At 37.3% G+C, this 14,534-nt stretch overlaps 1 protein-coding gene across 11 annotated transcripts in view; it reads left to right on the top strand.

Moving 5' to 3' along the window:
* Positions 1-14,534, top strand: part of ENOX2 (ecto-NOX disulfide-thiol exchanger 2) — a 248,277-nt gene that overhangs the window by 89,757 nt on the left and 143,986 nt on the right. For 8 of the 11 annotated variants that reach the window (XM_031445409.2, XM_031445407.2, XM_031445413.2 and 5 more), the window contains one exon: positions 13,028-13,171. The exons of the other annotated variants lie outside the window; for them this stretch is intronic. Coding sequence is in view for 4 of the 8 variants with exons in the window: in XM_064482716.1 (XP_064338786.1) it covers positions 13,028-13,171 (144 nt within the window). In the remaining 4 variants the exon portion in view is untranslated. The remainder of the gene's footprint in view (positions 1-13,027; positions 13,172-14,534) is intronic. 11 annotated transcript variants of the gene reach the window in all.

Below are 14,534 nucleotides of genomic sequence, written 5' to 3' on the forward strand. Positions count from 1 at the left end.
TTAATACATAGCCACCGATGAGACATACTGCCTTAAAGTCACACTCTCTTCTGAAGACACTCCTAACAAATCTATGAGGTTCGTGACTGGGTTGAGGCAGGAAGTAACTGGTGAAAAACAAAAGAATATGGGAGCTGCTTTTGGTCACGTGTATTAAGGAAAACAGTTGCCTTTTAGAAGCCAAAGAGGATATTCTTAAATAGAATTGGTTTACTGCACTATGGCTTTATGCTCATTCTTGGCATCTGTCCAGAAGGCTAGGCTGCTTGACCAGGTATTCAGGGCCTCAGTTCATTGCTATTCCATTGCTTCTGTCCACCATCAACCTAGGCAAATGTCCAATTTCGAGGAAATTCTGAGCCTGTTAATTTACCAAGACTGTAAATTTACCAATCCAAATCTGTCTCTAAAGGATGTATTTCCTGAAACCTAATGGGAGGTGCTCAAAAAATAACAAAACAACAATGGAAGATGGGAATGGATTCAATTACGGAGGGAGTGAAAGTTGAAAAGGTCTTCTAAATCAGAGTAACACTTTGGCTTTTGAGACTATTCCAAGCTCTTAGTGACATCAGTTGGAATAAGAGGATGCTTAGGTCTTTTCTAGTCCTGGGATTCTTTTTAAAGGCAATTTTAGAAAGATACTATAGTTTCACACTCTGACTTCATCTGCTATAACAGCTTCCTCTTTTGTTTAATCAGAATAATTGTGTTGTATGCTTGTTGCCTCTGTGGTGCCTAGAACTCTTAGGTGTTAAATATCTGTGCAATGTTAAAGGCCTATCTCCCACAATGTAACATGACTCTAATTCCCATACAGTGCTTATTGCAGAAAAACTCTTTTTAAGTTGAAAATGTTCACAGAATTAAATTCGGCTACAGCATTCTCTTCAACTCAATCCATCACATCACAATCTCCTAGGAGCCCTGATTTCCTCTGTCAATTGTTTTCTCAAAGCATCTTCCTGAAATGAATTTACTTTAAAGTTAAAAATGATTAGAGTGCTTCTTCTCCAGGAGACAATTACAATGCTATATTTTTTGGCAGGGAGAAAAACAACATAGCATTACTTTTTCCAAGCTTTCTTTGAGTATTGTTAAAAGGAAAATTGTCAGCTTAATCCAACATACTATAATAACCAAAAGATAACTGCTATTAAAATGCAAGATTTTCTAATAAAACTATTTTGAGGAGTTGTTTGGGAGGGGGAAGAAAGAGGAAAGTGTGAAGGGAAAGAGAAGGAATCTATTAAGTATTCCTGACCTTCAAAGACACTTTTGTCAGTGAATGCTGCAGACGAAATAAACCAAGTCTGAGACCTATTATTAAAATGTTTTCTCCCTCCTTATCCCAATATTATGTTATCCTGCCTCTTAGACTATCATGCTTTATTTTTTCTGGATGAATTGATATCTTTTGACAGGCTTTGTTGAGAATACATAGTAAAGGTCAAGTGTAAGCCATTTGATAGTGCTTCCTGGCAGCCTTTATGCCACAGCAAATAGAGATTGAAAGCAGTTTTCTTTCTCACTGTAGCTTTGTGGTTATGCTTCCAATTCATTGTGCTTCTTCTCATACTGAACTCCTACACCTTGCAGGATTTTCAGGACTCTGACTTAAGAACTTTTAAATGGATGATCTCAGACTCCTCTCTTCCCATCAACTTCCAGATCCAGCCAGACGCCAAAGGCAGATAATTCCACTTCAAGAATATCTCTGAAATCCATTATTTTGTTTCCATTCATTGCTACTGTCTGAGACCATGCTAATGTCATCTCTCCACTGTATCACTTTGGTATTCTAACTGGTCTCTCTGCCTCTGATGCTTTCTCACCTCCAATGTGTCCTTCAACAGGTATGAGCTTTCTAAGGCACAGATCAGATATTGACAATACCTTACTCAGAACACATGCAAACCCACAATCATTGAGAATGAGCCCTGAGGTCCTGCAATAAGTGCTCTGATAAAAAATGTTCTGTATACTCCTATGGAGAGAGCCTTTGGGGATTAGGAAACATTTCACTGAGGTAACATTTGATCAGGGCTTTGAAGTTTGAGTAAAAGCTCTCCAGGTGGATAAAAGGGAAAATTATATCTCAAGCAGAGGGAATAGTACAAACAGAAAACCAGAATAGAGAGCACGGAAATAAATCCATCCATATATTGTCAGTTGATCTTCAACAAGGGTGCCAAGAATGCCCAATGGGAAAAAGATAGTATGTTCAATAAATGGCGATGGGAAAATTAATATCCATATACAAAAGAATGAATTTGGACCGGTATCTTACACCACACACAAAAATCAACTCAAAATGGATTAAAGATTTAAAATATAAAACCTGAAACTGTAAAATTCCTAGAAGAAAATCTAGGGGAAAAGCTTCATTACATTGGTCTTGGCAGTGATTTAATGATATGACTCCAAAAGCACAGACAATAAAAGCAAAAATAGACAAGTGGTACCACATCAAACTAAAAGTGTTAGTATAGCAAAGGAAATAACCGAGTGAAAAGGCAACCTACTGAATGGGAGAAAACATAAGGGGTTAATTTCAAAAATATATAAATAACTTCTATAACTCAATGGAAAAAAACAATTTTAAAAATAGGCTAAAGACTTGAGTAGACGTTTCTCCAAAGAAGATATACAAATGGCCAACATGTATACAAAAAGGTGCTCAACATCACTAATCATTAGGGTAATGAAAATCAAAGCTATGATAAGATTATTTCATACCTGTGAGGACAGCTATTTAAAAAAATGTTGGCAAGGATGTGGAATAATTGGAACCCTTGTACACTGTTGCAGCTGCTGTGAAAAACATATGGAGGTTCCTTAAAAAATTAGAAACAAAAGTACCATATGATCAAGAATCCCAATTCTGTGTATTTATCCAAACAAATTCAAATCAATATCTTGAAAAGATATTAGCACCCCAGTGTTCACTGAAGCACTATTCACAATAGCCAAGCTATGGAAACCACGTAAATGCCCAACAAATGAATGGGTAAAGAAAACGTGGTATAGACATACCAATGGAATATTATTCAACTTTAAAAAAGAAGACAATCCTGCAATATGCAAGAACATGGATGAACCTTGACAACATTATGCTAAATGAAATAAGCTGGCCGCAAATGGATGAATATTACATCATTCTACTTATATGAGTTATCTAAAATAGTCAAATTCATAGAATAAGAGAGTACAATGGTAGTTACCAGTGGCTGAGGGGCAGGGAAATGGAAAATTGCTAATTAACAGGCACAAAGTTTGACTATGCAAAATGAATCAATTCTAGAGATCTGCTATACAACATTGTGCCTGTAGTTAGCAATACTGTATTGTACACTTAAAATTTAAGAAGGTAGAGCTCATGTTAAGTGTTATAACCACAATAAAATAAAGTTTAAAAAAAAGAAGTACAGAGACCTCAAAAGGCATAGCATGTTTAAAGAATTGAGAAGTTTGGTATGAATGAAGCAAAGGATACTTGGGGGAAGCAGCAATAGATGAAGCTGATATAATAATTTGGCCCAGGTTTTCTGTGTATTTATCAGCCTTCCTTTCTGGTGGTGAGCTTTTTGAGGAATGAAACTATGTCTTATCAATTCCTGAAATCCTAGGACCTAGCACACTGCCAGGCATACAGAATTGTTTAAATGAATTGGATGATTAAGGAGAGAGACTATCTGTCAATATTGTTCTGTTGATTCATTCATTCCCATACATATTGAATACCTCAATTAGACTCCTGACTGGAGCAAAATTAAGATCCTACTTATTCTTTTATATAGCAACAATAGTAAGACTTATTTCAAACACAAATCAGCTCTTTTTTGCAGGCTTTCCTTTACAGTCATGTTTTCTCAAGGAGCAGATTCTAGCTCTCTCCTCAGTAGCACGTTTGACTTCAGCCCAGGGGCCCCTCAAAAGGAGTTAATCACTTGTCAACACCCTACACTGATAGTCCTAAGGTGGAATTGTTATAGAGGAGGTGTGTATCTATAAAGATGCATTAGCATATTATAGGAATCTGTTTTCTCCTATGTGTTTAATTTCACAGCCAACAACAGGGTTATTTATCATACATTTTTGAAAAACTAATCCAAATGAGGATTGGATTGTTAAGAATACAGAATGTATAACTCTGGAACATTAATGATACAGTATAGCAAAATTAATGGGATGGGGAAGGAGAGAGGGTAAAGTTTTTGAACATGTAAATGAAGGTTTACTGCATTTATGTAGTTCTATATTTAGGGAATGCTAAATCATAAACTCTTAATTGGTTAATTAGAAATTGTAGCACAGTGATTGGATAAATAGTTAATGAAGGCTAAATGAATGAATAAAGGAAATATGGTGAAATTAGCGTGTATATTTTGGGAAAAGCAAAGATACAAATGTTATTCATACAGTGCATCAGTCCTAAAGGTTACCAATATCCTTCTAGCCTTAATTAATGTAATTAATTCTCCAAAGACTAAAAGAATTTTAGCTCTCACTCTCCCCTTCAAAGCATCCTACACTGAAATGCAGATTTATCTGACTGCCACTTCAGTTTTCACTCACTTACAGCATGTGAAATTATTTTGCTGAACTTTGTTTACAACTTATTTACTGGCGTCTTAAGAATCTATTAGAGTAAATTGTTGTACTCTGTGTGTAGTAACTGTTCCTACGGAAAGAGCTGGCTCAGCCTAGGCTTCTGACCAGATCCAGCTGACTAGCTAGTTTTCAAAATCAGTGGAGTGGTTTCTGTAGGGAGATCTGTGCTTGCTTTTGATAATTACCTCAGCCTTATGAAATCGATCAGCCTGAAGGAAAGACCTCATTACACATCTGACAAGATAGAGTCCAATTTCAATAGCAGAACAACTCTCTGCCCTCAGGCTCTGAAATCTGCAATTATTTATTTTATTTAGACGGAGACATCTGTAATACAGTACCTCTGAGCACGTTCTCAGGCACGTATTAAACAGATAACCTAATGGTCAGTATGTTAGCAACCTGCTCTTTTCCTGTCACTCAAGTAGAAAATTGGTCAACAGGAATTGCAGCATGGCCTAGAGCCAGCTCAAAGCAGGCACTGATGAATCGCTGTCTTTCTAATCCCCCACCCCCAAAGATGTGGAGAGAAGGGTAGTTGTGAGAACTGTTCCCAGGGCTAAACTAGAAGGAAAATAAGACTCTCTTCTCAGTTTCTCTGAAGACTGCCAGACTTTATCCTAAGGAAAATGATAGATCGCCCGTCTACCATCTGTCACTTTGAACTGTTCTATCAAATCAACATTTTTTTAAACTTTGTTTTCATTGAGGAATGTGATTTTGCTGTGTTTCTCAAGCCTTAAATTGAACAGGGGAAAACAGTCCTGAAGCATCCTTCTTCTTGAAGTTAGAAATATGTATTTTGCTTTCCTACTCACGGAACTCAAACACCTTAACAGATTTAGTTGAGACTTTTCTCAAATAATTCGCCTTTACCAGGCCTGCGAGATGTCAGCCTCATAGGAAAAACACAGAAAACATTCTGAACATAGGAAAATATGGATTTAGAGAGAAATGGTCCTTCTCCATTCCAGCTCCAGTGTCACCATTAGTGTTCTAATAACACAGCAACCAGCTGAAAGTGAGCACTGATTAAAGCTTTGGGAGGAGGCATTTCAGTTGTAAGGGGAAAACGTGGTTCTTTCATGTTAGAAAGTTCAAGGTGGTGACAAATATGGTCTCTCCTAAAAATAGTACAAGCAAAGAGCAATCATTTACTACTCCCAGCTTATTTACTAATGTTTTACCTTGATGGCTGTGTATTATCTGAAAAAGAGGGTTATAAAATGAATGCAAAGCTAACATCTTCTAAGACATAAACAGGATATAGTGTGGGGGCCTAAGGAGCCATACTATTCAAATTTTCATATTCCATTTTTGAGACAAATTCATATAAATCCCCGAGTGGGTTAGGAGAGAGGAGCTAACACTTATTTAGGGTCTGATATGTAGTAGACCCTAGACATACATTCTCTCATTTAATTTTCCTCACTTCCCTATGAGGGCAGTCATTATCATCCCCATTCTACAGCACAGAAACAGTGTCAAATAAATGAAGTGACTTGTTTTATACCCCTTGTAAGTGGCATACCTAATAAGTGGCAGATGGAGGTTTGAATCCAGGTCTGACTCTAGAGCAGCACTGTCCAGTCAGATTTTCTGTGATGTTGGAAATACTCTATACTATGCTGTCTGATGCAGTAGCCACTAGCCATATGTAGTTAATGAGCCCTTGAAATGGGACCAGTGCAACTAAGGAACTGAAGTTTTCATTTTATTTAATTTTAATTCATTTAAACTTAGATACAGAGGCTACATCTCTGTAACAGCTGTGTTTGATGATACGTCTCTAGGGTTTGCCTTTTCTTGACTATAGTTTATAAAGCAGGAATCTGTAACCTGGTGTTCATGGAAATATTAAGAGAAGATCCATACATGGGGTTTCTTTTATGGTGTTTTCTCATAGAAAGGTCTTAGTATGTATAAGAACTGTTTTGCCTCTTGGAAAAGGAGAATGAAGTAATGCAGACTCATGGTCAAGTGTACAGTGTGTGATAGTCTACCACCACTCCCCAAAGAGTCTTCAGGGATCCTAGGATAGAGGGGATACCAGGAATGCTAAAGGAACTCTAAAACTGTATTTCTTTCTCCCTTCATGACAGCCCCAGCAGCAGGTTGGTTGGCATCTGGGTTGGGAAACACAGCTATTGTACCCAAAGTTGCAGCTGAGTTCAGTTCTATACACATTTCTAGAGTGCTTCTAATATTTTACAAGGCACCGTGCCAGGCAGCTTGGAGGAAGAGAGATTTTTTAAATGATTAGGATGTAAAGTCTGTCCTCAAGGAGCTTACAACTTAGTGATGATGGGGTAAGGCAGAAGGGAAGGGAGGAGAAGACAAATACTCAAAGAATTGTAACACAAGGCATGCTCTAAAAGGCACAGAAAAGGTAGAGATTAAGATCTGAGGAGGGCCAGAGTGGTGTTTCTTAGTAATATTGCTTATTAGGTGTGTGACCTTGGAAAAGTTACTTAAACTCTGTAAGTTTACCTTTCTTTGTAGTAAATGGGAACAATAACTAGAAAATAAAATGCTGGGATAATGAATGTTAAGGCAGGACACATTCTTAACAGTCAATGAATGGTAGTTCCCTTGGTGGCCCTGTTCCATTGCCAATACGTGTATGTATTAGGTTGGGTGGAGTTGGATAAGGGAAGGCATCATGAAGGAACTAGCATCTGAGATAAACCCTAAAGGAAGGATAGTATTTTGAAGTCATGAAATACAGAAAGGTGCGGAAACAGTATGAATCAAAGCTGTGGAAGTAGGAAAGTACTAGAATGAGTCAGTGAATGCTAGGTAGTCCTATTTTGCTAAAATGTCGGCCTTTTCTACTCAAAGTATGATTCCCCACACCAGCAGGAACAGTGTCATCTGGAAACTTGTTTAGAAAAGCATATCACAACCCAGACTTACTGAATCAAAATCTGCATTCTAACAAGATCCCCAGGGAACATGTGTGCACATTAAAGTTCAAAAAGTGTTGGGGTAGAGTACAAGCTGGGGCATAGGAGGAGACAAGGCTTGGAATAGTGGGGCCTTATTAGAAAGGACTTGAATGCCTGACCAGGTAGTGTGGGGGGTCATTAAAAGTTGCTGTAGGATCACTGCCAATGAAAATCTGCCTGTGACCAGTATTACACCTTGAAAAAGGCGATTTAAGCATAATTTTTGCTCTGAAAGTTCTTCCGCTCACTACCATTCAAGCAAGCCTCTTAGTAGAATAAGATTTTGGCCTTTTTCTTTCTCATCATTTCCTTGTTCCCTTAACTCGCCCATTAATCTTTTACAGTTACCCTTGCTTCAGCTAAACCAGTTATACAGAATATTGAACTCTCAAAATGGACAAAGTCGGTCTCATTTGTTTGACATCAGCTAAGACCTGGAACTGAGAAATGTTCATTTGTTTTGGCTGCTAACCCCTGTGGCTGGAGAGTGATATTACATTCCAACTCTTTTTAGACATTGTAAATATTCCCTCAGAAGTAGCAGGTGGAATTACAGGGTAGTGAGAGCTGAAAATGTGGAGTCAGAGGTTTTGAGGCCTAGACTGAGGAAGGAGGAGGGGCTCCCAGGGATGGATAAATCCTACAAAAGCACCTGCCATCGCATCAAGGGCCTGGCTATTATCCTAACCCCTTACTTCAAGAGTTTTGAGTTAAAAACTAATTTGGAGACCCACTCCCTCCATTTACCATGGAGTCCCATATCTAATTTTAAACTGAAGTCAATTGGAAAATAGGACTCAGGTTACAGAAATTTGTTTTATACACAAATTAGCTATAATGTTACTTTTGCCAAAAACTAATATTCTGATTTTTTTCAACATAAATGTCTGGAGATTGCTGCCTTAAATTAAATTTAGCAGATTTCTCAAGACCTAACATTTTCTTTTAAACTAATGGAACTAATCCAGAGTAGATTGTGTTTCTTTTTTGCTAAGGTTGTACTGCCTTAAATTAAGTCTGTGGGCCGCAGCTGCAGGTAAGAAGCTGCAGGGACCCACAGGGTCACATTTTGGTGCTGTAACCTGGGGCCATCGTTAAAAGTGTTAGATTGCATCATGAGGGTTAGTCCTAATTTGACCTGATAGTAGAAAGCTCTGTAACGTGAATTGTGACAGTAACTATTACAGCAGCTGGGCACAGAGAGATCATTGATCTTCTTTCATAAGAATCATGAAAATTCTTCAGTGCTTCCCTCAAAGCCCAGGAATCATTTGCATCTGTATGGCAGACATCATTGCATGTGAACTCCTTGACCTGCAGTTTGGAGGATTCACTGGGAACCACACTTCATTCTGAGAAGTTTAATCCCTTGGTTCCACTGGATAATAAATGTCATTCTCCAAGGACCCTACCCCCACCCTTCCCCAATATGCATGCTTTCTAAAGAGGCCTCATGTGTGTTATGAAGTCAGATAATCTGTATTTTTGACATGACATGAAATAACAGCTGGTCAGCTATCTAAACCAGTCAGCCTGGTTTTAAACAAGATTGCATTACCACACGGACTTGTTTAATTGTGAACGTAAGATACAGAAATAGCAGAAATCTTTAACACTAATGTTTATTTTCTATTTTCCTATATCAATTCGTACTCCCCTTTATGCAAACTGTATATTTTGTGGGGGTAGGTGATGAGGAGACAAGATGTGAGGGGAAATGAGTAAGATTCAAAGTTTGATTAAATTTATCCTCAGGAATAAAAGGGCAAGGACAATGAAAACTATATAAGACTTTAGAACATTTCTTTGTTCTGTTAATTATTGGTGACACCTCATTGATTTTTCATGCAGTGATTATCAGTAGAGCCTTTAAAAAGTTAGACATTCCATGTGTTTATTTTAGGGACAATAAGCAAGTTAACAACTGAACAAAATGCATCCTACTTCACCGGCAGTTTTGGTGAGATGAAAGGAACCCTCAAAAGAGGGTAGGTGGTAGTTTTTAAAAAGGTAGAGAAAGCAAGCTGAATCCCTAAAAGCATAGGAAGGAATGGTCCCAAGGCTAAAAACTTCCCCAGATTTAGGCCTTTCAGGAATTCTATAGATAAGATTCTTGCTTTGCATGGAATAATGAACTGGATAGCCTCAAAACTTTCTTCCTAATCTAGTATCTTCCTAATATCTTCCTAATTTAATAGTTCCATCATGACTAGTAGAAAAATGGTAGAAATAGCTTCTATAAGAGATTTCAAGATAAATTCTGTAGTTTGGATGATAATTAAAATATCATAATTGCTAATATTTTCCATTCAAGTCATAATTGAGACTTCTGCAATAAGCATTCTTGAAATTGAAGTGCTGGTTGTCCTTTCAGAGTTTAGATGGTTTTAATGAGGCTATTTTACTTAAAATAGCATTCTTGGCTTGGATTATATATATATTGACACAGAAAAGATCCTACAAGTACCTACTGATTTACTGATTTATTGGTTTATTTAGTGCTGTCACAGAGGAGGAATGAAACAATACAATTAAAGTAGCTAGGAAGCTCTAGTGTTGTAGGATTTTGCTCTCTATATAGCTCTTATTCTTAAACTACAAATCTTTGGAGACTGCATTGGGTCCTGGATAATATAAAATGCAGATTTGTATCCAGTGAATCAGCTTACTGAATGGGATGTCACTCTCTCCTTGATATGATGTCTTTTTCTGTAAGAAACAAGGCCTGAGATGGCATGCTGAATTATCAGAATTTTCATATATCTGGATCACATACGAGATAGATACACAGAAATTGCTTGAAATCTCAAGCATATTCAGTTCCAGACAAAAATCTGTGGTACATCGGTATAAGGAAGAAAATACCTAAATCCCTAAAGTTACCATCTGGGACTAAGTAAATGGCAAGATGATTATAATCAAAAATCTATGACTTAATACCTTTAATTCATCAGATTTTTTTTCCCCTGGACTCCTTCAACTTTTAGAAAACAGTACAAACAGCAATTAAAAGATTCAATGAGGAAAGTAGGGTATATCCTTGGATAAGGGCAAATTTAGACCAATCTCACATTGTGCACCAAAAATTCTAGAAATGAAAAATAGAAATTGCCAGTTAATATATATTGAGCATCTGGTATATGCCAGATGACATGCAGAATGTTCTACATACATGATCTTACTTAACCCTTTTAATAGTCCCATGGGTTAGGTACTGCCTTAGCTTCCTTTTACAGATTATAGCACTGAAGCTCTGTAAGATCCTTAGTCATCTACTTAATAAGGCAGGAAAATGGACTAATATATTACTCTGTTACATTATCAAATGTAAGAGAAAAAATTTTCTGATTAACCATTATTAATCAGAACTTCCTAATCCCTGAGCATTCCTTTTGATCAAGATTTTACCACCCTGCAATATAGTATTCAAATAATGGAAATGGATTTGAAATCTAATTATTTTAAGTAATGTTGATATAATCAGCACCAGAATGTTTGTGTCATTAATTCTTGATTATCAGCTGTCAGTCTTTATTCTAACTACATGAGTTAATAGAATGAGTCACCTACCCCCACCCTATGGAGTATTCATTCATTCCTCAACACTCACTATGTGCCAGGCATGTTGCTAGGCAGCAGGAATACAGTTGTGGAGGGGGGAGGGAGTGCAGTGGAGAATATCCTTCTTGGAAGAGCTGCTTACAAACTTCAAACCTACAGGAGAAAAGTTTGTTTTAATTATATATATATTCTTATCTTAGCAACAACCCTGTGCAATGTTATCATTTCCCTTTTACACAGTATGAAAGTAAGACTGAGAGAGATTACATGAATTGCCAGAAGCTACCCAGATAGTAAAGGACAGAGCCAGGTTTTGAACCCCAATCTGTCAGGCTCCCAAGCACATACTATTTCCACTGTACTAGTCTATCTTCCATGGAACTTATTTTGGTCAGTATGATACTGCAGAAAGAAATACCAAGAAAAGTTTTGAAATAGTACACTAATCACATTTGATTCTGGGACTGCTCAAGTGCAATAAAAGTCTTCATTTGTAAATTATATAAAATCTAGTCTTTGAAAATAGTATGGGTCATGATCTGAATGTTTCTTGAGTGTAGCAATTGGTATTTGTTTCTTTAATTCTAGTCATGGTAGGGATTTAATAGGACATGGATATGATGCAGTAAATGGTTGACTTGCGATAAAGAAGCAACTTTTCATTCTTTCACTTAGTTACTCAGATGATGTAAAGGAAAAATGTTTTAAGTCCCAGAAAACATTTAATGGAGGTGTTCCAAGTGGAATCTGATTGCTGAAGAAATGATACTTTTTACGTAGGGTGAAAACATTAGCATAGGAATACTTTTTATTAAAAACAATAGTGTAAAGCCATATTATTAGAACCTTAGCATTCTTTTTACTGAAACTTGATTGACCTGTAGCTGACTGGATTCCAAGCTTTTACTGACATTTTACAATATTACCTCAAGAATTGTACAGCTGTGGGCCATAGAAAAATTGAGAATTGAAGAGTGAGCCATAGCAGACCAACCTGATTACCCTTTTGATAGGATTAGAGGACTAGTGGATAAAAAGCTTAGGAGAGATCACCTAACTTTGGTCTTTAACAAAGCTTTTGATTCCACATTTCATGAAGTTTTCATGGAAACACTTGAAATTCCAGGCGCTGCTGCCAGAGGAGTAAGAAAGTATCTCTGCTCACCCCAGGCTGAAACATGTAAGACTTGGGAATAGAAAAATGCCTTTTGCCATTTTTATATGGTGTGGCACAACTAGTAAAGAGACTAGTAATAAAGTGACCATACTCTGAGATCACCTGAAGAGGATGGGATTAACACAACTCAAACTTAGGTCATAACTCCGCATTACTCCAACTACTAAATAACCCCCTTGTGCGTTCCGTATCTTTGTTTCCTTCTCTAGTTTGCTATGAAGTTATGGTTTTCTCTTTTGGAAACCTCTATATTATCTTTGGAAGTGACTTTGACACCAGGACAGTCTAATGATTACATCTGCATCAATTCAACAACCCTTGTGATGAAAGAATGGGAAAAAATGTCAAGAGATAATCTAAGAAATACGTGGTCAAACTTTTTCAAAGGAAGAGTGGGTCCAACTATGGTCACATTTAAAGAGGGTCCTAATTCTTTAAGGGAGGAGGTAGAAGATAATTGACAGCTTATGGCCAAAAATGTTAATTTCCCAGAAACTGGAGGGATCTTACAAATGACAGAGCCACAGTTTATTAAGAGCCTACATTTTAATTCTGTACTTGTCAAAAAGATCTGTAAAAACTGCAGAGGGCAAATGGCTTTAAGAAATTAACCTGTTACTCCTAGGCTCTTAAGATACAGAGTTTTCCTCTAGTGGCTCATAATGAAATCTGGAGACATCCCAGTCCTTAATGGAGTCTGGATTTTGGCTTTCTTTTTCTTCTTTAGGGTTGAACCAGCTGCCCTTTGACCCTGCCAACAACAACGAGCCCCTGCAGTTTGGTAGTGCCAGTGGCCCTCTGGTCACAGAAGGCCTCCTTGAGAATGGAGGGGAGTCAAGCAAGAAAAGAAAGAGAACAAATGCTCCTTCAGGTAAGCTAGGCGATAACCCATTCTCTTAGGCCAGTGCCATTGAGTCAACATTGTCCGAGACTCTACTATGTAGTGGGTACTGTGCTAGGATTTGTAGGAACTACAGAAATGAGAAAGAGTCCACTGCTGTCGGTGAACTCATGGTGGGATAGAGGGTGGAAAGAGCAAACACTTGAATAATTCTAATAAGATAGAGTATCATCAGTGCTGTAGTAAGTGTGTAAAAGGAAAAACAAAAACAATGGGAGCACAAACAAGGGAAGAGTTTAATTCAGCCTTGGGCATTGTGGAACACTTTATAGCAGAAGTGGTGTTTGTAGCTGGCTCTTGAATCGGTAGGTTTAAGACAAGAAGAGGTGAGTAAAGAACATTGATTTAGGCAGAAGGAATTACATGAATGAATTATGTCACTATACATTTTTCTTTGTATGTACAAGTGCTGGGTACCCTTACTTTTACTTCTAATGTGGATAACTGCATATATTTGCCTCTCCCCACCCCATCACCGTTTCTCCTAGTACACACTATGCTCGCATGTGTTCTATGCCCTCATAGCTCTCTTAGAACAGCTGAGTAACAGATTTTCCTAAATCCTGTATAACAACCAACTGAATTTTTGGCATCCCCTGCAATTCCCCCCATCATTCTTGCTCCATTGGCCTATGTTAAATTTCTCTAAATAAGTGGGGAAACAATGGGAGAAGCAGATCTTAACTGGTCATTTAATATTTTAAAATTTCATCTCTTTGTTACTTGGCTATTTATTTGAGAATAGTGTCCATAGTGTATTGAGACTGATCTGAGATTTTAGGATGAGACTAATAGACATGTTCATGGTGTTTTTGGTCTTGTTTTCTTCTGTTTTTTACCATTTCCCATTCAGCTTATAACATGGAACATGTTTGCAAACACGCAATATTATAACCTGACTCAGATCATAGGTCTTTCTGCTTATAAATGAAGATATATGTTAAATACAAGTTTGGAGAACAAAATTACAGTAAAGCATTAGCTATCTGGAGCCCTGAAGAAAACTGTGATTTTTAGAGAGCTGTATTTTCTGGGGCATTGGAAAGGCATAGTATACAGCCAAGTAACTTGCCTGAGTTGTAATCCCAGCTCTCTGTCTGTGGCCTGGGTTGGCAGGTTCCTTAACCTCTCTCACTTTCACTTTCTTCAACTGTAAAGTTAGAAATGATACTAAAACCTCTTAGGATTGTTAGTAGAGTTAAATGAAATTATATAGGTAAAGTGCTTAGCATGATAACCTACACATACTTCATCATTTAATAAATCGCTTAATAAATGTTGCTATTATTTTGCTATCATTATCATTATATAATATTATGAACTCCATCGTTTT

Source organism: Camelus dromedarius, chromosome X (genome assembly GCF_036321535.1).
Source record: "Camelus dromedarius isolate mCamDro1 chromosome X, mCamDro1.pat, whole genome shotgun sequence".
NCBI classification, from domain to species: Eukaryota; Metazoa; Chordata; class Mammalia; order Artiodactyla; family Camelidae; genus Camelus; species Camelus dromedarius.